Source organism: Leptonychotes weddellii, chromosome 7 (genome assembly GCF_054177405.1).
Source record: "Leptonychotes weddellii isolate Sample4059 chromosome 7, ASM5417740v2, whole genome shotgun sequence".
NCBI lineage: Eukaryota > Metazoa > Chordata > Mammalia > Carnivora > Phocidae > Leptonychotes > Leptonychotes weddellii.
In genome coordinates this window covers 26,223,929-26,248,066 of record NC_138375.1, presented here as the reverse complement: position 1 = coordinate 26,248,066, position 24,138 = coordinate 26,223,929, and the positions used below count along the sequence as shown (strand labels likewise).

Below are 24,138 nucleotides of genomic sequence, written 5' to 3'. Positions count from 1 at the left end.
CTCTCATTCTGTCTCAAATAAATAAATAAAATCTTTAAAAAAAAAAAAAAGAAGACATTTTGTTTTATGGTGACTATAACTGATAATAGTATATGTATAATTGAAATTGTGAAGAGAGTAGAACTTCAGTGTTCTCACTGAAGGAAAAAGGGAAAAAAAAGTAAATATGTAAGGTGGATGGATGTGTTAATTAACTCAGGTGTGGGAATTCTTTCACAATGTATATGTATATCATATCACATTGTACACTTTAAATATATTACAATGCTATTTGTCAATCAGACCTCAATAAAGCTGGGAAAAAAAAAAAAAGATTCCAGGATAGAAGCACTAATGTTTCCAACTTTTCTTAAATACTTAGTGTGTAGGTTAGGTGTGCTGATATTAAGGATTTTTTTTTCTTGTATGTATCCCTATATTATAATTTGGGAAACTTTTGTGACATACTTTTTGGTAGATAGCTTTAAAATAATGAAACTTTACCTCCTAGCACAAACACCCTTGAAAACATTGCATTCGTATTATAGCTTACCTAGAAATAATCTAATATAGAAACAAATTTTGGAAAAGTTGTAAATTAAAAGAGTTACCAACAGTTGAGGCACCGACAGGCTTTTTTGAGTCAGAAGGACCTTGGAAAAAAGAACAAACATACAAAGCTATGTGTGCACATGCACACACTCATATTATGCTATAATGAAGATTGTGCCCCCAAGTTTCATAGTATAAACATCTATTGCATCATCCCCTTCTAAAGACATATCATGCTCTGGTTGCAGAAGAGTTTGCTAATCGATGTAAAGCACTGGTAGCGGAGTTTGTAAAGTGGAAAGGAAGTAAAGCGCTTGGTTGACAAAACTTTCTTCAAGTGATTGACAGCTCTTGGAGTATGTGTGTATGTGTTGGCGGGGGCATAGGACATTAAAGAAATAGAAAATACGTTAAAATCATCTTAAAATATTATACCTATCTTATGTTTCCTTTGCTTTTAGAAACGTAATGAAATATCTGGCATTTGCTTCAAAATAATCCGGTAGTGGGACAGAGCGTAGGTCGGGGAGGCAGCCCAGGGAGACTACAGGTGAAACAAGACTGTGTGTGTATACATACAGATGTTTTTGCTGGAAAGTACTGATGAGTTCTAGCAATATGGATGTTGTCTTAGCAGGTTGGATCTAGGAGACCTATAGTCATCTTGATCTTATGGAATATTTTCTGAAACCTTAGCCAACAGCTCCTTCTGACTTGTTTGCTCGTCTCCAGAAACTCAGACACTGGCCACCTTGCCTCCAACACCCCGTGAAAGGAAACCCCCTTAGTAATTTAGGGGAATTTCCGTCCCTCTGAAGAAAACTTGGATGGAGACTCAAGCAATTGTTGAAAATAAATAAATAAATAAATATACAGATGGCAAAACCTCTTTCCCCACATGAGGAAGTTCAGGAAATGGACATTTGAAGACAGTGTGACACTGGTATTGTAGATATCGATGGGTTCATAAAGCAAGTGTGATCATGGCTCGTGCACTGGCTTGTAGCCTGGGGATCTGACATTATGAGGCAAACACTGTCTTCATGAAGAAACTAAAAAGAAGTTTAAAACCTAAAAACCTAGATTCTGCCCAGATTCAAAACTGGCTGGATTATTCCAGCAGATCAATCCTCCAGCAGAAAGTAATACTACCCCAAAACCTTCTTTCTGCTTATCATGACACGCTCTCTAAACATGAAACAGAGGGATGACGGGGTACTTAGTATGCCTGGAGACATACAATCCATGACGCTGTCACAGAAAGCCTGTCTGGCTCTAGAAACTCTCTCTCTGTGTACATGTATGTGAATGTGCATGCATATGTGTCTTTCTGTTGGTAGACACTCCAGCATCTTTTTTCTTGGCTTTCTGGGACACAGACAAGACTTTTATTGATTGATTTATTTGTCTGTTTGTTTATTTAAAATTTTTATTTATTTATTTGAGAGAGAGACAGAGAGAGGAGCAGAGGGAGAGGGACAAGCAGACTCCACGCCCACCGTGGAGCTCCACACAGGGCTCGATTTCACAACCCTGGGATCATGACCTGAGCTGAAATCAAGAGTTGGAAGCTTAACCAACTAAGCCACCCAGGCGTCCCCAGACAAGTGTTTTATAATGGACACAGGTTCCCAAACATTTTCAGGGGAAGTGGTTCTCCTAGAAGAAGTCCATTCAAATCAGAATCAATAGACTGGGTGTCTCTGTGTGCTTGGGAGTACTTTCATGGTTTGCTCTATATATTTCTATATGGTTTTGCTCATACAAATGGTAAGCATTCATTTTACTTAAATGATTTTAACTAAAATCATATGGAATAAATCATGCTATGCCTTTGGGAACATGCATTAGTAGGGGCGAGGGAAAAGCCAGAACGCTTCCTGGAAGACGGGGTATCTGAACTCATAAGGACCTGACATAAGTAGTCATACCCCCAAAGAACGATGCTAGAAAAACTGCAAAGTGGTGGTCCTTAACCCTGGTGCATAGTAAAATCCTCTGGAGAGCTATAGAGAAACATCAATTCCCAAGCCCCATTTCAGACCAATTAATTGAAGAATTTGGGGGTTGGGAGAGGGCAGGTGATGCCTGGGCACTAGGTCCCATGTAGTGCAATTAACCTGAACGGGACAGAACATACTCTCAGACTGTGACCTCCAGAAGTGAGCGGTGCATCAGATGCTGTCTCACTGTAGAAGCATCCCCTGCCCCCAGCCCCGACCCACCACTTCCAGTCCTTGAGCATAAATCTCCAGTCAGAATTCATCAGGTAACTTACTCTCCCGGAAGCCATTATGGCATCAACAGAAGAAAAACATCTATTCCCAACACCACCCCCCGCCCCCAGACCTATAGTTCCAGAGTGGTTTGAAGGAAATTATCAAATTGGTAATATAAGGGGGAAAATTTATTTTTCTTAGAGAGTGATTTAATTTTACAAGAAGCTTTTAAAATTTCTTTCTTTTTAATTTTTTTGAGGGAGCTTTCAAAAATTTCCTACAAACCAGAACTGATAGAAACCACAGACTAACTTGAAGCTTCTGCAATTTACAGATAAGAGTTCCCAACTAATGCAGGCCCAAGCCTTCTGGAAGGTTGCATCTGACAGAGAGCCTTGAGCCTGTGGCCTCTGATCTTTCAACTCAAGAGCTGTTCCATTTTACACCACAAACATGTTTCCACAAACATTCAGTTCTTAGGTGAACACAGGCTGAACTCCTCTGAGCTACACAACAGCTGGCCCAAACCCAGCCAGTGTGAGCAGAGGGTTGGGTCCAGGTCGGTGTCCCTACCCCGACATGTGACATCTGGAGCACTGGGTTCAGTTCTGGGAGTGGGCTACAAGGGAGGGCAGCCAGGGTGGTGAAGGGCTCGGAAGACCTGGGACACTCAGCTTGTGTTTAGGTGTCCTTTGGATCGTTGGAAAAACTGTCATCTTCCACTGCTCCATATAGCACAATTAGGACCATTGCGAGAACCTTACAGGAGACAGACTTCTCAACAGTTTGGACCATCTGAGAATGGAATGTTCAGGTGGCAGCTGACAGCCCCCTTCCAGGGGTGTGGAGGGGGCGGTTCTCGCTGTGGGTGCCAGGCTGCCCCCTATCACCTCTGTGTGCCTTCCAGCTAGAAGAGCCTCAAGTCTCCAAGCCTCCCTCCTGAAAGGGACAGTTTCTGTGGTCAACACCCTGTCAGGAGACTCTTCTCTCAGACTTCACAAACTTCAGAGTTTTGCTGGGAAACTCGCAGGGCCCCACCCCTGGCTCTTACTGCATTTAATGGGGAAAGAGTCAGGTGTGAGGAAAACAATGAGGAACAACCACAACAGATGCTCCTTCTCTCCCGCTAACAGAGTTGTGTCCTGCTAGGGAGCACTAGTGTCTTGAACCCTGGAGAGTCCGGAAGAGGGATGGTTGCATTGCTCCTTGTGTCCTTTGTTTCCCACTGGGCTCATCCTGCCTAGGTCACCACTACCCTGTCACACTGCAGTCCCAGGCCTCCCCCCAACCAGACTTGAAGTCCTTAAGGTCAGGGGCCTTGTCTTCCTCGTTGTGGTATCCTCAGGTCCTAGAAAAGTGGCTGGCACGTGAAAAGTCTCTACAAATGTTTACTGAAAGAAGTTGTCTGTAACAGAAACGTGGACTTTTTCTGAGATAGCTAGACTTACGTGATTTTGTCTACATTCCAACAAAACCCCAAATCCACTAAAATTTTTTAAAATAAAATGTAAAAAATAATTACCCAGATTTCCTTTCAATATGATGCAAAAAAGAAAAGAAAAACAAAAAGCCAGGCGATCTCTACCCCACAGATGGGTCTTCCCATTATATCCTACTCCCTCCTTCTCTAGATGGACATTCCTTGCCTTCCTTTCCATGTTTCTGAGCAGCTCTAGAGAGAAAATAAAGCAGGACCAGCCTATTGGCCTCAGATGAGCTGGGCTGGGGCTTCTTTGGCTTGTTTCCAGGCCACCACGAAGACTGTGTGGGTGCTGGGACAGGACTCAGTTTGTCTCAAGTTTTGGTTTGCGGGGAAGGCTCTGCTCACAGCGTGTGGAACCCGGGGCCCTGTGGATTCCGGGGTACCACACACCGGGCCTGAGTTTCTCAGGAAAGACTGTGGAGTTGTATAACCAATGAAACTATTTAGAATTGTGCAGCTGGGATAAGGGGATCACATCCCATGCTGGAGGGCAGAAACCAATCCCCTCCAGTGGTGAGGAAAGAATTCTCTCTGGCTCCCATGTTGTTACTTGATTAACTTCACGGTTTCTTAAATTTACCTTTAATGGGAAAATGATCGTGGCGAGGATCACACACAGGAGACAGTCTGGAGGCTTCGTGCCATGCCTCTGAATGGAAACTGGGTCCTCTTGCTCTAGAACTTGCATTTACACAAAGCAGACCACCAGGACAGCTCTTACTGATGTTACTATGATGGCCAAAAGTTACTGCTAACTGAGCACACGTTTGTGTCAGGCATAAATCCTCACAACGTAGGTACCCACGACATAGTACTGTTATCACCTTCGTTTTACAGAGAATGAAAGGGAGGCCCAAAGAATCTCCTCCCCACTTATGATAGACACTTTTTTTCTTCTATAAAATGTATGCATGGGGAGAAGTCTACAGTCCCTTTTCTCATACATAAAGCCTGGAGTATTTCAAATAGGCCTTAGCTATAGCCCAGGCCTGTGACAATCAATAGTTTAAAATATTAAATTTTTATTATGTGATTTTAGCTTTCATTTTTGCAAGCCCTTTATAAGCCCTTCACATGTCCAGGTAATCGATTAGGAATTGTCTAGTTCTTTTTTTTTTTTTTTGCCTTCTCATGTTAAAAGAAATGACAAACCTTTAGATTATTCTTATTGTAACTGCCATTTTTTCTGAAGCCAGAGAGATATACTTTGAGGTACAACACTTATTGTTCTTTTATTTTCTCAGGCAAAAGAGCCCTTGTTGGTGATGGCAGCTTGTTGGCCTTAACGATGGTTAAGTGTTATGTTCCACCAACTACCCTGGTCAATAGACTGGGGAGGAAGCTGCCTACGGAATACGTGACATGTCTCAGAGCTTGTCACATGGGGGAGGAAGTATAGGCAGGCAGGTAATGTTCTGTTTTTCTGGATTTAAAAATACTTGTTTGTTTGATTTTGGATATAAACAGAATTGTTAGTTTTCCAAGGACAAATGGGTTCCAAAGATCTTTTGTCCTTGGGAATGTTTAGGCAGAAGCTGGACAATGACTTGGAGGAGATACTCCAAGGCTGGTTGGACCAGAGTAGTGTTTCCAAAGTAGAGTAAATACAGTGGTATTTATTTATTCTGGTGGGACAGAAACCCCTCCATAATTAACATTAAATCACATAGTGAGAAAGTCATTCTTTTCAATTGTCTTTCAGTCCTTGTATTACAGGAAAGGTAAGTCTTATTGTGGTACTCAAATGCATTTAACACCTCATTAACACCACCCCGGCCCTCCCCTCACCGCCCCCACCAGGCACCTTTTTAAACAATGAGAGCCCAGGTCTCAGGCTCTCAAAACTTTTGGGAGGCAATAGTAGCAATCCAGAATTTTATTAGATTGTAATTTATTATCTCCACAAGACAAGTAACAGGAACTTTCTGTAATGATTTAAAGCATTGGAAGAAAAGTATGTTGATTTCAAGAACATTTTAAGGAAATGAGAATAGGGGTGGTAGCCATATACCTTTGGGATGGAGATGCCATGACTCAGAAAGTCAGATTTGGGATCATGTTCCTAAAATCAATCAAATGTCTTTCTTGTTGCCCTGGTTGCCCTCCCTTGTACCCCACTCCCAGAATTTAACCCAGTGCTCCAGATGTCACATGTCGGGGTAGGGACACCGACCTGGACCCAACCCTCTGCTCACACTGGCTGGGTTTGGGCCAGCTGTTGTGTAGCTCAGAGGAGTTCAGCCTGTGCTCACCTAACAAGAGGTCACCTAATAGAGAGCGAGCCTTACTCCCTCATAGTTGGAATTAGGATTTGCTTAAAATATTGTGTGATTTCAGAGATGCAGGGAAGCTCTCCCTCTTCACCCAACATACATCCTCTTGGGGATCGTATCTTCGTGTTCATGTCTCTCTTGTGCCTAGCTCAGTGTCTGACATAGTAAGAGCTCAAAAAATAGCTGTTAATGAATGTTAAAAGATACACTTCATCCATCTCATAGCCTCAACTCCAGAGTGCCCTACATGGGCCCCAGACACTGCCCTCACTCTATTGCTCTTGGCCTTCCCCTGCTACCCCCCTTTTACTTACACTATACCCAACGCCACAGAGATCATTGGTCAAGTGATGCTCCCCGCTTCCAGAAAGCTGGAGATACAGTGTGAGTTAAGTAATTGAGGAGGAATACACATTTTTTATTTATTTATTTATTTTTTAAAGATTTTATTTATTTATTTGAGAGAGAGAATGAGATAGAGAGAGAGAGCATGAGATGGGGGAGGGTCAGAGGGAGAAGCAGACTCCCTGCTGAGCAGGGAGCCCGATGTGGGACTCGATCCCGGGACTCCAGGATCGTGACCTGAGCCGAAGGCAGTCGCTTAACCAACTGAGCCACCCAGGCGCCCCTAGGAATACACATTTAGATGAGAAAAGAAGAAAGTACTAGTTTTCTGAAAAGATGAAGGAGGAGGTGATAGTTGTGTCTACAAAGCACAACCCGAAATGGAGTTTAATTATTATCCAGTAAATTTAATCAGGCTAAACCAGCCAAACCAACTCATATTTCTGGCATGAAATATCTAGTTTGGCTGCCTATGCTGACCAAATTAATAGAAACTGGCGCCAAACCTCTATTTTATTGTGTAGTTTGTTGGCACAGACTTACTCTTCTTGTTCAAAAACACAGGTACTTGAGTACAAATCCAGCCATTAGGCTTGCTCCCAGCTTCTCTCTGGCAGCTCCGGAATGCTAACACACACCAAGGGTATTTGGAAAGATTGGAATTTCGAATTTGGGAAGAGGAGGACATGGCTTATTGGAGCTTTAGAGCCCCAATTCACAAACGTGGATGTTTCAAATACAAAAACCTAACTTAGATTTCTGAGTTTAAATAGGACTTTAATATAATTAAATGTACAGAATCTTTTAAAACAAAATACCTAATCCAACAAATGCAATAAGGGCTTCGTGCATTTCAATTTCTGTCTGTAGAAACTCTGCAAGTTTCGACTTAAAGGCAGTGAGTCTGTCAAATATTTTCCCACCGGGAACTATTTCTAGGGGAGCATGAGCCCTGAGTTCTGATTCTGGTGTTCCCGTCAGGTGCAGGAAAGATCAGCACAGCTCTGACACAATGAGGTTACGCCCAGAAGATGGAGAGAAGTTTTCTAATCGCTCTTTGTTTAGGTGGGAATAAATGTGGTGTTTAGGAATATCATGTCGAGTGGAGCTTTGGCAAGGAACTGTGAATAGTTGAAGAAGGCCATAAGGGAAACCCAGTGATCTATGGGTGCACCCGGGTAGCAGTGCATCTCTTACAATGAGTAGCACCGACATTCAAACCTGAGTTCCTATATTGGTAGCCCAAGAGTTGGTTTGGGTCTGCAAATGAGCTTTGTTTGGCTTGCAGTGTTTTGTTCTGTTAATTGTAACAACACTGAAAAATCTGGAGGTTCTTAAAATTTTTTTAATTTCTGGACTCTCTTGAAAAATCAGCAGATTTGACAGATGGCAAAAATTTTGTCCCTTGTCTACACTATTCTGTAGCTGGATCACTTTCCGCTTATCATCACGCTTGTCCCTGTTACTTCTCCTGTCAAAGAAACCTATTTTTCTCTATCCATGCCTCTACCAAAGTAAGAAAACAAAAAGTAGCCTGAAAGGGCAGCTTCATATATAATCATCACCTGCTTGGCCGTGGGAGGCATTTGAGTTTGCTTTTCCATTCTAAAATAACGGCCCTGACTTTGTTCCCTTCCTAGGCAAACACATTGTCCGACACTTTCTCCACATTCTCTAGCATCTCCCAACACACACAGGGGTCCTCCAGGGATGCATGCAATCTGCAGAAGTCCCCCCATTCCGTTCCTCATTCCCATTGGGTCATACCCTCTTGCCCCCCTTTTGGTTTGGAATCACTGTATTTAAAACCCTGAAGGAAAGTCTTATTGAATCAATCATTCATCGTAATTGAGCATAAGTATCCAAAATACCATGTAGCTTGGAAATTACTGCTTTGAGGTTAACACTTTAAAAAGATCTTTGGCAAACTAAATTATGTCCCTTGTCTTAACACAGTCCCGGAAAAGGGCTGAGACTCTTTTCATGGTCCCAAGTGGCAGCGTCCCCAACTTGCAATTAGGTTACATTTTAAAAGAGCATTTAGTATTGGTTGCTTGCAGCTTATAATTCCTTTCAATATTATAAATGTTGCTAGTTTTTCCACGGCTTACCCACAAATTTCTTTTCAACCATGCAAAGGGACTGACTGCATCATAGTGTTTTTTTCCTGCAAAACCATTCAATGAAAATTTGCATTCCTTCAATAAAGTTGGTGTACTAAGTATTAGAAAACATCAGGAAAATCCACTTTGAGGTAACTGTCAGGTAAGATTGCTACTAAGGGGAAGTAATATTTTCTCTAATTATACCAAATGAGGGCTTCCTCTTAGAATGAGTGACACAGTGGGTTTTTAGCACAATTACCAGAAAGCAGAAGCCTCTAAACCCTGGTCCCACCCTCGAAGAGACAGTATAAAGGAATCCAGAACCCCTCAAGTTTGTGTCTAGGAAGACCGCAGTGACTCAAGTCAGACGCCAGCCAGTAGAACTGAGCAAGAGGGATGCCCTGCTCCACTAAATAAAATGGCACATGTGAGTGTGTTCTGTCCTCTTGGTGCTACTGCAAGAACTTGCTTCCCAGAAAAATGTCAATACGTGGATAAGAAAATGAGAATGTAAGCTCACGTCAGCATTTAATCTAGCTTCTGTGATAAGAGCTGGGGCTGCTACGGTTACCCCTGGTCAGCAATGGGCCAGGTCACTTCGGTAACAAGCACCCCCATCATTCTGCCTACATGATTATTTTATGGGCACTTTCTCCTCCAATGGGAGACTTGTGTACAGGCAATCACTTGTTTAAAGACCTGAACAAGTGGAAGCCAGTAGAGATCCGCGAGGCATTGGGGAAAAGCTGACATAGTTCCTGTCCAAGGAAGGCTAGCCCTCCCAGGCATGTAGTAGTCAGAATCTTGCCCCATGACTTTTAAGTTGTGCTATGAAGTTCTTACTACACAGAGATCTTGAAAAGAGATTATAAATATCCTTGAGAACTCCCTGGGAGGGGAAAAGATGCTCAAAGCCAGCTCACATAGAGGGGGAGTGATGTGCCCAAGGAGGGACAGTGAGCCAAGGCTGGAAAAGAGAACAGGGTCAGTAGTACCTGAGTTCTGGGCTTTAGCTACAAACCCAGAAACCATCCTGCTGGGACAGTGTCTATGGACATTCTTTCTTCATGTCAGAGATGTGCTGTGGGGAAAGAGAAGAGTGGGCAGGAAGGACTGTATAGTAACTTTTTTTTGCAACTTCTTGGCTCCGTTGGTATTCACCAGTCACACGTACAAATGACTCCTGAAGCATTTCCCACGCAGGAGTCAACTGCTAGCTTACTGTCACAGAAAATAGCTCCTACCCTGCAGAGCGTCCACTCATTGAAAATCCAAGTGTCAACGGACAAAATATCCAGATGGGGAAATCTCCCGCCCCCTCCCCATTCTCCCAGCAGTGTAAAAGGTAACGGGGGTGGGGGACAACTGGAGAAGGAAATGAAATCATGCGGGTTCACCAGGAAAAGATAAAGTGTTGGTGGCAGCAGAGTTGGTGAGTGTGTTGTGGGTATTACCTCTTGATGAGGCTTCCAAGAAGGCTCCCGCTCAAGTCCTGGTGGCTCTGAGAACAAGCATTCTTGCATCAATAGCTAATAGGCTGTCCAACCAGATGTTATCTGGGTGGGATAAGAGGGTGAGAAAACAGACCTGTTGTACGCTGTTGTCAACTGTATTGCTGTGGTCAGAGAAGGCTGGTGTGTAGTGTTTAGCAAGATGCCTCTTTCGTAGTGAGGCAGACCAGATTACGTGGTTGTTCAAATCCGTTTCCTCTTGTGATTGGTAAAATACGAGAGTTACAATCATTCATGCATTACTAAAGCCTCTTCTCCATCATTTTGAAGGGACTTTTTTTTTTTGTTTTTCTAGAACAGAGCATGCATCCAGCAGAAACCTAAAGCATTTGCTTTTCTAAGTGATCTTTTGCAATAAGCACACTTAAAAAAAAAAAGGAAAAAAAACCCAAACTGCATATGGTACCTGTGACAAGACTGGAGATGATAAGCGGCAACACCAGCATCTGTAACATCCTCATCAGAAGTTCCCCAGGAAAGGAGAAGTACTTGACTTCCCGGTAGCTCATTTTGTAGGGTCGGAGGGTAAATCCAAGGATTGTACCTGAAGGGGGGAAAAACGGAGAAAAATTGAGTCTTTTTTAAAACCGAAGTCATAGTCCTAGGGAAATGAGGAACTATTTGGCTGGTGGCCACTGCTGTCAGACAAGAGTACATTTATTTAAGCAGCAAATATTTGTGTTGCTTTAGGAGCAAGGGGTATTCCTGTCTCTTCGGTTGTAGTCTGGAAGGGTCTGGCTGAATCCAGGGCTTTCAGCAGAACTTAGAGAAAAAATGTTACTGGCTCCAGCAAATGAAAAATTTCTTTGTCTAACTTGAATGCAGTAGAACCCATTTTGACATGGCTCAGTACAGCGTTACAAAGATAGGGCATAACTAGGAGACAAATCATGTATCCATGAACAAGGCAATATAGGAAAAAAAAAAACCATAATGAATTTCCTTTGTAACAACAGATATTAGGACTGCCAACATAACCACTTATAAAGGGTAGTGTAATTTTATTTTTTTTCCAATTAAAAAAATTCCTCTTGTTCACATTGTTAATCCATTTTCATCATCTCCCTGTCTGCACACCATGCTTTCTGTCTACGTGGTCTTGATATTACCTTGGCAACTGTATTGTACAGACTTGTTAGTTGCTGGCAAAAGAAGACTCCAAAACGAGCAGAGACTTTTTTCCAAAAATTTTCCCTGAAAACTTAGGGGGGAGTAAGAGAAAGAGAAGGCAATTTTCCCCTTAATTTTCCTTCTGCTCCTGGAACTTTAAAATATATTAAAAAAAATAACTTTATCTGTAAATTAAATTATGCACGATAGCTTTTGAAGTGTTCAGAAATCAACAAACACATTGAATGAATTTACTCCCTCCCCCCTTCCCTAATTTACTTTCATTGCCCAAGAAAATGTATTTATTCCAGTATTGTAAATATTTTCAAAATTTCTGTCCTGCTATTACTAAAACATGTGAGCTATAGAGAAATATTGAGTTATCTAGAAGCTAGAGGTTGGGGAAGGGGGAGAGAATACTGGGTAGACATAAGTTTTTCCAAGGGAAGCAAGCAGTTCTTTAAGGTAACTGAATCATCCTAACTTCTTATTAAATGGGCTTCTTCTCTTAGGAAATGAGGCACAAAGTTCATTTCAGCTGTCACAGCAACTCCAATTTCATTTCTTGGGTCTCAGCAACCATGAAGTATCCATTCTTTGATTATATAATGTGATATTCCAAGTAAGAGTCTGAGTCTATGTGGCTAGAAAATCTGGCTGATCCAGTTTTCAGGGCCTTTGGGAAAATATTTATCGCGTTTTCCCAATGCAACAATAATACGTTCAAGAGAGAAAAGGGGATTTGGAAAACACAGAAAAGAGAGGCAAAAGCCTGCCTCTCTTGGTTCGACCACTTAAACAGCAAATAGCTAATGCTCACTGAGCTCCTGCCATATGCCAAGCATTGTCAGTGTTTTACTTGTGTTGGTCTGGATACTTAATCCTCACAAAAACCCTCCGGAGGTAGGTACTATTTTATCACCAAAGCACTGATGGAAAAATCTAATCACAGTGAACTTCGAACTTGCCAGATTCCAATAGCTATTCAATACCAAAGTCAAAAAGCCACTCAAGTGACAGAGCTGGGATTTAAACCCAGGCATTTGGACTCGGAGCTCACATTCTTGACCACCTCCCAGACTGCCTACCTCTCCCGTAGAGCTAAACAACCACTGTTAGGGCTTCTGTGAGTTTCTTTTCAGAATGTTCTCATACAGAGCTAAATATACGGAAATCACACAGAATATACTTTTCCATATACATTCACCATTAAGCATTGCTTTTAGCCTCATGATATCAGATCCAATGACTGTACCAAATTTACTTAATACTTCCTTTGTTGTTGAGCAGTTAGGTTGGTTAGCATTTTTTCCACTTTTATGAAGAACACCATGATGAATAATGTATGAAGGCTGTTTTAGAACTAGAAATATTTTTTTAGGGCAGTTTAGAGAAAGGAAACCTGTGCATTGAAGACTATGATGACCTTGACTGATGTTATCAAATTGTTTTCCCAGTGGGGTGGCCGCTCAGTTCAATGCTTCGTTAGTGAATGACAGGCCTGTAGTATTATCTCTATTGCTAGGACCTGGGAGAATTATCATAAAAAACTGTTAAACAAAATTTGTGAATGTGATGAGTAAATAGTACATGTTTCTTATTTCCTTTCAATTTACTTAACATCTAACGAGGTCAACCATTTCTCCTAATTGTATATTCTCCAAGCATTTATTAAATCCTAATAGTTGAAGAGTTTATATGTGTATATGTATGTATTTGTTTATAAATTCTTTGCATAATAAAGATAACTACCCTTTGCCTATGTGTAAAATATTTGCTCTATTTTTCTAATTGCTGGCCATATATTATTACTCTGAAATACACAGGTATTTTGCATTTTTATAAAATAAAGTCTGCACATCTTTTTTTATTAGGTGATTTCTTCAAGAGTTATACACTTTAATTTCCTTCCTTCCTCCCAAGTTAGATAAATCTTTAATTCATTTTTCCTTCTTTGATTGTTTGCTTGCTTTGTTTTAAAATATTGAAGCTTTAATCTTCCTGGAACTTGGTTTGGGGTAAGGCATTTAATTCTAATTTTCAGTGTGCATTATTCCACACCGCATCATCAACAGCACATAGGAATTCTAAAAGGCGCTGGTAATATCTAGTTTTTTCCTGCCTGTTTAAATAAAGACCAAGTCACACCGAAATAACTGCTTCATCTTGTAAGTAAGTAAATAAATAAGTATTCATAAACCTTACTTTACTTCCAATTAAATATAATTTTACTGGAATTGATTGTTTTCTGATCTTTATTTAAATGCATTTAAACACTTGTCATTCAATTATAACATTAAATGTGCACAATAAACACAAGAAACTCATCTTGGTCACCTGGGGTTTGACCATATCAAAATATTAGGAATTTTAGATATCTGCCAAATAACAATTTAAGACCAGGCTTGGTTTTACAAGTTCATTTCTAAGTTGGCCGTTTCATTAGAAATGTATTTACTCAAATATAACACTGTTTCCGAGGAGGGGTAGGATCCTGGCTAGTCCAGAAGGTATTTATTAGTTAGGTTATTTAAGTTGTTTAAGAAATTTAAATTATTTAAGTTATCATTTAGAATGGGACAGGTTCTAGGAGGAAGAGACAAGCCAATATTGATGAAGGAAGGGGATTAATCTTTCTAAATACTAGGTGCATTAGATCCCGTTTCCCAAAGTCTAACCTTTGCCAACACTGATTGTATTCTTCTCTCTACAGCCATAGCAGCTGTAGCCAGACTCTCTCTCTCTGGGAGCTCTATGTACTTTCTCTCTTCTCCCCCCATCAAATCCCACATTTATCCAGTGCCACCAATTTTCATCTAGGTGCTAGGAGGGGAAGTAGGCCAGCTCAGTGAGCGAGTCCTGGGCAGTGGTGAATGATGTCTCTTAACTCCAGTCCACCAGGTAGATGTCTACCAGAGCAGCAGAAAAACAGCCAGGGGGCAGAGTCTCAAGAGGTGATGATATTTTTCTTCTGTTTTTCCAGTCAACAAGCTTCTTGCTTGGAAGCGTAGTCCTGGCATCAGCTACTCTAGAATGTCTCAGTTTCTTTACATTCTCCAATGTGGAACCCCCGTTTTCTTAAAGCTCTTCTTTATAGTTGGGACAGCAGATAGGAGTCACCATCTATTTCTTCATAAGGGATAGTTTCACGTCGAAAGCTTTGAAGAGAAGAGTTGTTTAGAGGGATAGCACATGGCAAATACTCTTTGAATCAGTTTTGCCCCTGACTAAGCTTTGATCTGTTTGCTCTCTCTGGGTTTACCAAGTGAGCCATTTCTACTCCTAGGAAAGAGGAGATTTTCTTGGGAAGGGGAATATTTATTGAGCCCTTAATAGGCTCAATGGTGGCCTGATCCTCATCACAACTTTATGAGGTAGATATTATCATGCTTATTTTAAAAAATGAATACACTGATTGATGCTCAGAAGCTAGTTAACTTGCTACAGAATTATTAAGGGCTTGACTTGGGAATTTTAAAGAAAACCCAGAGCTCTTTCTACTACACTCTAATGCCTCTCAAACACAGACCTATCCTTGTAGTCAGGGCCTGAGGACAGGTCTCAAATCAACCTGGCTCCTGGGTCTTTAGCATTTCTAACTCCTGAACTCTGGAAGCACTTGAGTAATAATCTTGGACCTGCTAGCGATGTCCCAGAGGCACCCAGTCCATGCTGAAACCCATCATAGGTCCCGATACGGTTATCATAGTACTAGATCACTGTTTAAAATGATTCCACCAAATCCCTTTTGATGGAATGATTTAACTCAACTTACAAAAAACTTATTAATTAAAATAGCTTGCCTCTTCACCCCACTTCACGCATCGTAATCCTTGGAAACCAACAGTAACAAAGCTGGAAAGGACATGAAGTGAAAACATGCTTCAGGCTCCCATGTTTAATGACAATAGCTTGCAGGCATCGAGTACATGCAAGATGCTGAGCCCTCACGAGCACATTGGAGAACCACAGAGGTCAGGACCAGTATTACCTACACCTCACAGATGAAGAACTGGAGTCATTGAGAGGGCAGGTAAATTGCCAAAACCTCACAGCCAGTGCAGGTTGGGGCCACTGTCAATGCAGAGAGGGGTCAAGCTGCTTCCCCAATGCCAGGTGAATGGCTGAGGTGGGCTTCGCACCCAGGCTCCCCAGCTCCAGAGCCTGGACTCTCACCTACTCTGCTGTACTCCTGGCCTCTCAACAGTCATGGTACTAATTTAAAGAGCCTAAGTTTAGGACGCAAGTTTATTTCGCCTACCTTTTCGTTCCATTTCAAATTAGTTTAACTAATATAGAGCCTGAGGTGGGCAAAGGTTTTGTTGGTGTTACTTAATGAAGTCAACATCCAGCTTTTTTCACTTCATTTGTTGAATGAATAAACAAAAGACATTTTTTTTTTTTTTCTGGCTTTTGCTCTGCCAGGCAGCATTAGAGGTGAGGCCAGGGTGGTAAGGTCAGGCAGCTGTCAGCGACCAATCAAGAGGAGCAAGGGTTCTGAATGTGAAGACTGCTTTTTTGGGGTAAGCAGTTCAGGTTTCTGATTATGCAGCCCAGCGATGAAACGAGTCTTCCCTGAAACATCCTCGCATCCTGATGCACAGATTTCTCAGAGCCCTCTTCTCTCTGCCCTTCCGACCAGTTAGAGGCAGCAGGGCTGGGGGTGGCCTTCTTCACTGTGCTAAAGCTGCTCACTCATGGCCTCTGCACGTCCTTGAAGTGCATTGACTGAGGTTCCCAGAGCTAATAAAAACCTTGATGGCCACCAGATCTTTAATGCAAAAGAACAGTTCCTTTATTATTGATTACTCTGCAAAAACAACGATAAAAATCAGAATAACCTCCCCGCGGGATTTGTTACAGCTGAAGTACACTTTGTAGTTTGCATCTTGGCGACATTATATAATACACGGATGTTACAGTTCAGTTCGGATTGCTCATTCTCAGTCAACAGTCTTCTATCATTCCTGTTTTGGTATTTTACCGGATTTTTGGAATCTAGGAAATATCTTAACTGGAACGTTGGAGGTGATCGAAATGAACTGTGCTGGCTGAATTCGATAAACAAAGATGCATTTTTGTTTAAAGATGTTCTCCTAATACAAAGAGCTCAAGAAGTGAGTCCTTCAGGGGTTCGCTGTTTCCCCTAGAGAGTCTCTACCACAAACACTTCTTTGGAAGATTAAATATCACTTCGCTTTTCTAAACTAAGATGCAATGTGCACACTAGAGCCTCAGAAAGAACACACCACCACAGGCTTCCTTTTGAAAGCCAGACACGCACAGCAAGTTAAAAGCTAAAGACATCTTTTAAGAATTTGGCCCATATTTAATCTGATAAAATGAATGAAAATATTAAGAAGCCAGAAAATATGTAAGAGTAGAAAAATGAGGCACAATTTGAAGTAAAATTTGGACCGATTCAACTTTTAACTTTTGATAAACATTGGAGTTTGAAATAGTAAAATTTTACTCAAGTTCCCCTGCCCTATCTCCAAACTGTCACGAACAGATTGGCAGACCAAAGCTTTCTAGATTTACTGCTCACCATACAAAATTCTCCAGGAAAAAGACAGGTTGCTCCCAAAGAGCTCAAACGCCAAAAGCGAGTCTAAAAGTAATAGTGGCACTGACCTTGAGAGGAAGATTTTCCATTTTGAGCCACCCTATGAAAACTACGAAAATGTCCACCCAGGATGAGCCAATGAGCTCTTCTAACGTCGACCCTGCAAACCAGTCAGCGGACATTCAAACTCCTACCCAGAATAAGCTTGGCCTGCAGATCTTTAGCCAGAAAGAATACCATGCTGTCCGCTCATATGCAAGATGGCACGAGGAAAATAATGATTTCAAAATTTCTGTTGATAGCACACACTGGTTTTATGTGACAAAACACTACTATTTCCCAGGTAGGATCTTTTCATTTATGTAGCAACAATAACAACAACAAAAGACCAGCACTACTTTGTCTCAAGGCCATAATGATCAATGTATGCAGCAACAAAAGCACAGGAATGAATCCACCACTTTTGCCACGTTCTATTGGTTGGAAGCAAGTCACGGGTCCCACCCACCCACACACAACAAGTGAGCTGCCCTGGGCGGTTAGGGGCTGTCCAATGTGCAAAGGTCTTTCGGCCTCTTTATCAAGTGCTTCTCGTGTGGTGTAGACACATGCATAGAGAAGATGCTCTATAGATGTTTGGTGAATGAATGATGTTGCGATTGTAGTCCTAGCCCTGCCTTTAACTCTTAATGTGATCTTTCTTAGGCCTCATTTTTTTTTTTTTCCTAATTTATAAAGGAAGAATGCTCCAAGATTCACACATCACCCTCCTTCTTGCCTGGGCCTATGGCATAGCCTTCCAAATGGTCTCCCTGCTTCTGCTTTGCCGTCCTACAGCCTCCCCCTGACATACTACCCAGAGGTGTTTCAAAACCCAAGCCAGAGCGTTGTTCCTCTCTGTCCCCTCATGGCTCCGCACATCACGTGGGGTAAAAGCCCAAAGCCTTGTGATGGCTGCACCTGGCCTGCTTCCCCAGCTTCACCATATTCAGAACTCACCCCCGACCCCACCACCCGCCCTGTTTCACCATTTGCCTCCTCGCCGTTGCTCCACCATCAGACAGGATCCCACTTTATGGGCCTGGTGCTGGCTCTGCTTCCTGCCTGGGACACTCTTCGCAGGAGTTCCCATGTTTACTTCCAGACTTCGTTCCAATGTCACCTTCTTATTGCAGCCTACCCTGAACTTTCTTCTCCCTCGGCTGCCTTTGTTTCAGGAGTTCTTATCACCTTCCAAAACGCGATATAATTTTCTAATTTTGTGTGCTTGCTGTTTATTGTTGTCTCTGCCTCCTCAAGTATAAGCTCCGAGAGATCCAGATTTTTCTTTCCTGAGGCATTTGTTTTTGTTCACTGATATATATTAAGCCCCTGAAACAGTGCCTGACACATAGTTGGTGCTCAGTATATTGCTGAATGAATGAACAAGCAGCATGGCTTAGTTCTCTTTCAGATGATCCACACCCAGCATGTCCCGGCCACCCCCCCTCTCCGCCGTGCTGCACACATTTACCAAATGGAGGAATTTGGAGGAATCGCTTTGCTCTGTGCTTCACAGTAAATCCCGTTTCCCACTGTGTTCTGTGAGCTCAGTGACTAACCCTCAGCAACACCCCTTCTTCCAAACCGTGATTTCTCTCTCGTGATCTGTGAAACTGGGTCTCAACTGAACCTCGATTTCTCATACGGCTTAGGTTTTTAGATTCACAAACCAGGAGTGATAGCTCCTGATTCCTGGTTCTTCCACAAGGCTTGATTTTTTTGAATATGAAGGAGAGCAGGTGTGAGGCTCTAGAAAGATCATGGACTGAGATTTCAGAGATGAGGTTCTGGGTCTGACGTTGCCAGCAAATGATGCTGGTGGGTACTTGACTTAAAAGATTGAATCTTCATATCAAACGTGAAGGATTTAATATCGCCCACTTACAGAGGAGGAGACTGAACCCTTGAAAGAAGAAGCCTCTTGTTCTAGGAGACAGGGCCAGTGACTGATGTTGGCAGAATGGGGTTGCAAACTGAGGTCTGCCCATTTCCACAGTTTAGTCTTCAAATCATGTCATCTCTTTGGACCTTTTTTTTTTTTTTGTGGTCCACAAAATGGGAGGGATAGATCAGAGCAGGCAGTATCTAAAATCTTCTTGAACTTTAATATTCTCGGCAAAAGGTTCTGAGTTTAAAAGAACCATGTAAACCAAAAGCATTATAAATCTTAGCTGCTATATTATGAATGTATCTTGTTTCTTCTCATGAATTCTAAAGTCCTTGATAAGGTGTAGGAAAGCATTTTTTAATAGGTCAAAAAATGCTTTGTCAACTTGGCCATTATAGTTATTATGGCAGGTAGGCAATAAATAATTATTTGAGAGATCAAATAGAAGTTTCTATTTTAGAACTGGGCTAGCGTGTAGCCCAAGCTGGAGAAGTCATAAGTCCGTCTCAAGCAAGCCTGATGAAGCCGGTGGGCATAAAGTTCCACTGGTTTATTTTTATAAGAAGGGCAAGGGTGTAATGGTGAATTTACCTACTCCAGGGGTCTGCTGCTCCCTGTCTTTGGTTTCACCCCAAACTTCCAGGCATTTCCTGGAGAGAAGCTACTCTGTGGGAGGCAACCTTTCAACCCTCCCCCACTCCTCTGTTCCCACATCCTACAGAGATTTGGGCCCTGGCTTGGCTCATTCTTTTGTCCTTCAGTATTTCCTGTTGCTGGAGGTGGGAAATACCTGCTCCAGCCTTGTTCTACCAGTGGTGCCCAGGGGAAACCAGCCCTGGGTAACTGATGCAGACAAATCCACATGGCAAGCAACTCAGAGAAGACAACTCTACCAGAAGAACCCTAGGAGGGGCGCCTGGGTGGCTCAGTCGTTAAGCATCTGCCTTCAGCTCAGGTCAAGATCCCAGGGTCCTGGGTCGAGCCCCGCATCGAGCCCCGCATCGAGCCCCGCATCGAGTCCCACATCGGGCTCCCTGCTCAGCGGGAAGCCTGCTTCTCCCTCTCCCACTCCCCCTGCTTGTGTTCCATCTCTCACTGTGTCCCTGTCAAATAAACAAATAAAATCTTAAAAAAAAAAAAAAAAAGAACCCTAGGAGTTCTGAAAAGCCTGTGCTTTCTGCCTAAAACTGCACTAACATAGCCTATGTGAAGTGGCAATTAAATTTGCAAATAATCCTATAGGTCTTTCAAATGTCCCATCCATGGTCATTTAAAAAATATTCTACTAAAATCATTGGCACCTGTTGCATTCCTTTCTGGTAAAAAATAAAATGGTGTTATGACTGAGTAGAAACTGTAAGTGCAGTTTCAATTCTGGGGATGTTTCCCACAGATACACTTTACCTGGGGGAAATAACTTTGGTACAGGATTATTCATTGTACCATTTAACAAATATATCTAAAAGTTGGAAACCATGTAAGTGCCCATTCATCGGGAATTGCTTAAATAGATGATGGTATACACCCATCTAATGCACCCCCAAGAGAGAAGGAGGAGGCTTTTTATGTGCGAATAAGGCACGATATCCAAGGTATATAGTACAGTTAAAAAAGTAAGATGTAAGGCATCTATATATATTTTGCCAGCATTTGCATACAAAAGGCAAAAAAGGGATAGATACGTACTTATTTTTATACTCATAAAATAATTCTCAAGGCACACAAGAAACTGATAACAAGGTATTTATATCTTTTTGTACTTTTTTATTTTGGGCAGTGTAAATGTATTTCATAAATAAAATAACAAAATGAATAAGCAAAAAAAATTGGCTCACCTTTTTTTTTTTTTTTTTAATCTGACTGAATTCAGTGTGCCTGGCTGGCTCAGTTCGAGAAGCACGTGACTCTTGATCTCTGGGTCATTAGTTTGAGCCCCATGTTGGGTGTAGAGATTAGTTAAATAAATAAAAACGAAACTTAAAAAAAAAATCTGACTGAATTTCGATCTATGGTATATCTGTTAGATGCTTGGATCTTTCTAAAAAGTCACTTTGGGACTGGGTTAGTTTCTCCTCCACCTTGCTTTAATTTGCTTTGGCAATGGGTTGACTTAATTTGGGCCAGGGAGAGGAAAGTGACTATTTGTGCTCAGATTTCTAGTGAGTGGATCACTTTCTGACCTAACAGTTCTCTTTTTCTCTGGAGACAAGGAAGTGAATCTGAAAAAACTTTGAACTCAATCATTATAGGATCATGTCCGCTTAGCCCTTGGAGTAACGAGTAACGAGTGCACCAAAGCTGCAAAGTCACCCTGTGAACCACTAGGCAAAGGTAACACACTCTTTCATCATCCATCATACTGTGCAAAGCAATGCAATGGCAGAACTGACAAAGCCCTGGGAAGTCTATGGAATCTCAGCTTCTTTTTTTTTTTTTTAAGATTTTATTTATTTATTTGAGAGAGAGAGAATGAGAGAGAGCACATGAGAGGGGTTTGGGTCAGAGGGAGAAGCAGAGAGAGAAGCCGAGCAGGGAGCCTGATGCGGGACTCGATCCAGGGACTCGAGGATCATGACCTGAGCCGAAGGCAGTAGCTTAACCAACTGAGCCACCCAGGCACCCGGAATCTCAGCTTCTTTATATGACTATTTCATTCGCCTTAAAAAAGCAAATAGAAGTCTATGGAATCTCAGCTTCTTTTTTTTTTTTTAAGATTTTACTTATTTATTTGTCAGCAAGAGAGAGAATGAAAGAGAGAGTGAGCACAAGCAGGGGGAGTGGCAGGCAGAGGGAGAAGCAGACCCTGCTGAGCAGGGAACCCGATGCGGGACTTGATCTCGGGACCCTGGGATCCTGACCTGAGTCGAAGGCAGATCCTTACCTGACTGAGCCACCGAGGCGTCCCTGGAATCTCAGCTTTTTTATATGTCTATTTCATTTGCCTTAAAAAAAGCAAATCCAAGAGGACAAAAGTAAATAAATAAAAAAAGAAGATGGCTCTGGTCATCGGCAGTCTGTTAAAAGACTCAGAATTTTCTTCTCGATTCATCATTCACATTCAACAAGTTGAAGGCAGCAGCAAGCACACGGATCCCTGGGGTTTTGCCTTACTTGCTTTAAAGATGAAATTTCCAGGGATGCAATGTGTCTAAAAGGATGAGAAGGGCAGCAATTGTCCATCTCTCATTAGGGACAGATGGGCTTCATCTTACAAGATTCTGAATAGAAAGTCTCTCGCTAATAGCCTATTGTTTTCTCTCTGCGAAGCAGAAGCGGGCTGTGGCCTGGAATCATTGTTGGAGAACTGGAGAGTCTCTTTGGGTACAAGAAGAATGGAGGTGCCCTTTCTGGAGACAGAGACTCAGTCTTGAAATTCAAAACTTAAGGGTGCCTTTTAACTCGCTGCTCCTATATTTACCTTTGAATCTTTGAGACGATACACAGCGTGAAAAAAAGAGTGCCTTTCCCCCTCTTGTCTTAATTCATCCAGGGAATATCTTCCTTTATCTAGTGTGGGGGCTTTTATTCTTCTCTTTTTGGTTTCAAAACCACTCGAGGACCTCTCTTGACTGGGCATAGTGATGGAAATATTCTTGGGTTAGGGAGTAAGCACTGGGCAACTTTGATAGCCCTGAAGCTTGACCTAAAACTCTTCATTTTTATACTCGGCGCACCCAATGGCTACACTTGGTGCCCTCAAGTGCTCTGTGTTTCCTCACCTCACAGCAATGATACAGCTCACCCAGCTGCCAGACCAAATAGTTGATGAATGATAGCACCCCAGTGTTCCATAAATATCAAGCGCTCTAACACCTGGAATGCACAACTTGGACAAGACGGGGCTTAAATTCCAGTTGCCTTTTCCAGAAAATGTAGGCTCTTCCCTGCCTTGTTGGCTCTACAGCAAAAACAGAGACTCGCCACCTTTCCCCTCTGATTTATGAAGGATGGGCAGAAGACTGCAGGGCAGAGGCCTGCCTCATCTGTGGGCTCCAACCTGGTTATGCCACCCAGAGTGCAGGAACATGATGGCCCTCAAGAATTTAGTGGGACAGAAGGGGGCTGCTTGTGGATGGGAGAGACTGGCTAGAAGCGGTCGGGAGATCAACGGTATGGAATAGAGGTCCTTGCAATTGTACAGTGTCAAGGAGTGGAATGAAAACACTGGCGTGTTTTACTCCATACATTCTGCTTTAGATGAAGGCAAAGCAGACGTTAAATGATAGAATTTTGAAGTCGGAAGCAGACATTAGTCGAAACGTGATTTGCTGACGAGGAAATCTGAGGCCCAGAGATTTGTCCTGAATCATAAAGTGAGTGAGTTGATGGCGGAGCTGGGTCTGTAACCAGGACCTTTAGACTCTCAGGGATTTCTCAGCTGCATTCCGGACATGTGCAGATACTGCTCAGAAGGAGGATTGACTGGGCCCTGGACTCGCATTGCTAGAGAGTGCACTGGGCAAACACTTTGTAAACTGGAGCACCGCAACAATGGAAGGTATTATTACTGCAGGTGATGGTTCTGGACACACCTGCTTATTTGATAACCTACTTAAAAAAGAAACAAATTTGAAGTTGCCTGCTCAGTTCTCTCATTACCTGAACGAACAGGAAGAAAACAGCAAAGTAAAATCCAGAGATAATCTTCGAACGACATCAAGCCCTCTACCCCGTACCAACTCTCTTAGGAACCAGCAACACTCCTCCCAACACTCCTTCCAGAACCCCTCAACTAGCCTGTCCCAACTCTGATAGGGATGGCAGGTAATGGGCAGTAGATCCCAAAACGCTGGAGAAAAGGAAGATACCAGGGAGGTGGTGAACTAGCAGATTGGTCCCAAGTGGTATGAACAAAAATGCATGATTGAGTAGGTTAAAACATTTATTGAAAACATTTTCTCAGCAGCTCTCCTTGCCCGAGACATCTACTATCAGGCACGCCCTCCATTGAGCAGTCTGTATTGTGATAAGGGCTGGGCCCGGGGATTCCTTTCTGCTTGGGCTCAGGAGGCCAGGTGGGTGAGGGACGGATAATGACAGTATCACTTACTCTAAGCCTTTCATC

General features: G+C 42.3%; 1 protein-coding gene across 2 annotated transcripts in view; it reads right to left on the bottom strand.

The window, feature by feature from the left end:
* Positions 1-24,138, bottom strand: part of SLC1A3 (solute carrier family 1 member 3) — a 79,028-nt gene that overhangs the window by 46,425 nt on the left and 8,465 nt on the right. The window contains exon 3 of one of the 2 annotated variants that reach the window (XM_006730415.3): positions 10,874-11,011. In XM_006730415.3, coding sequence (XP_006730478.1) covers positions 10,874-11,011 — 138 coding nt within the window. Of the gene's footprint in view, positions 1-10,410; positions 10,516-10,873; positions 11,012-24,138 lie in introns of those variants that run through there. The other variant, XM_081826017.1, reaches the window with a different exon arrangement.